General features: G+C 60.5%; 1 protein-coding gene across 1 annotated transcript in view; it reads right to left on the minus strand.

Annotated features, from left to right (window-relative positions):
• PLCH2 (phospholipase C, eta 2) overlaps window positions 1-641 on the minus strand; it is a 12,155-nt gene that overhangs the window by 6,100 nt on the left and 5,414 nt on the right. The window contains 1 exon segment of the mRNA XM_014543758.1: window positions 416-618. Within this exon segment, the coding sequence (XP_014399244.1) occupies window positions 416-618 (203 nt within the window).

Consider the following 641-nt stretch of genomic DNA (forward strand, 5'->3'; position numbering starts at 1 on the left):
CAAACCGGCACTCAGCTACCCACTGTAACATGGGGACGGCCGTGGTCCCTGCAGGTGAGCATGTGTGCATGCGTGTGAGTGTGCAGGTGTACACAGGTGTGCGTGTAGGTGTGCATGTTTGCACAGGTTTGGGTGTGCAGGGTGCAGGCATGCACAAAATGTGTACACAGGTCCATGTGTGCACAGGTTTCCTGTGCATGGGTTCACATGTACAGGTATGTACAGGTATGTACAGGCGTGTGCATGTGTGTGCTGCTATGCAGGCATGTATGGGTTTATGTACACAGTTGTGTGCATGTGCAGTGCACATGTGTGTGCAGGTGTGCGCTGTGTGGGTGTGTGTGGACACACACGTGTGTGCAGGTGTGCACGGATACACACGGGTGTCTGCTCGTGCACGCTGACACCGGCAGGCGCTCACCTTCTTGCGCGCGGCCCTGTGGCCGGGCCTCCCTGGCAGAGGCAGCGCGGAGACCGCGAAGTCGTTCAGGTCCTCGCAGTCCCGGATCCTCGACTCCTTGATGAGGGAGTCCAGCTTCCGCTTGGCCATGTGCTCCACCCGCTTCCGGTTGGTGGAGGCCTGCGGCAGCAGAGGCCAGCCTGGCATCAGCCCCGCCCCTGGGGCAGCAGCGAGGGCAGAG

Source organism: Myotis brandtii, unplaced genomic scaffold, assembly GCF_000412655.1.
Source record: "Myotis brandtii unplaced genomic scaffold, ASM41265v1 scaffold334, whole genome shotgun sequence".
NCBI lineage: Eukaryota > Metazoa > Chordata > Mammalia > Chiroptera > Vespertilionidae > Myotis > Myotis brandtii.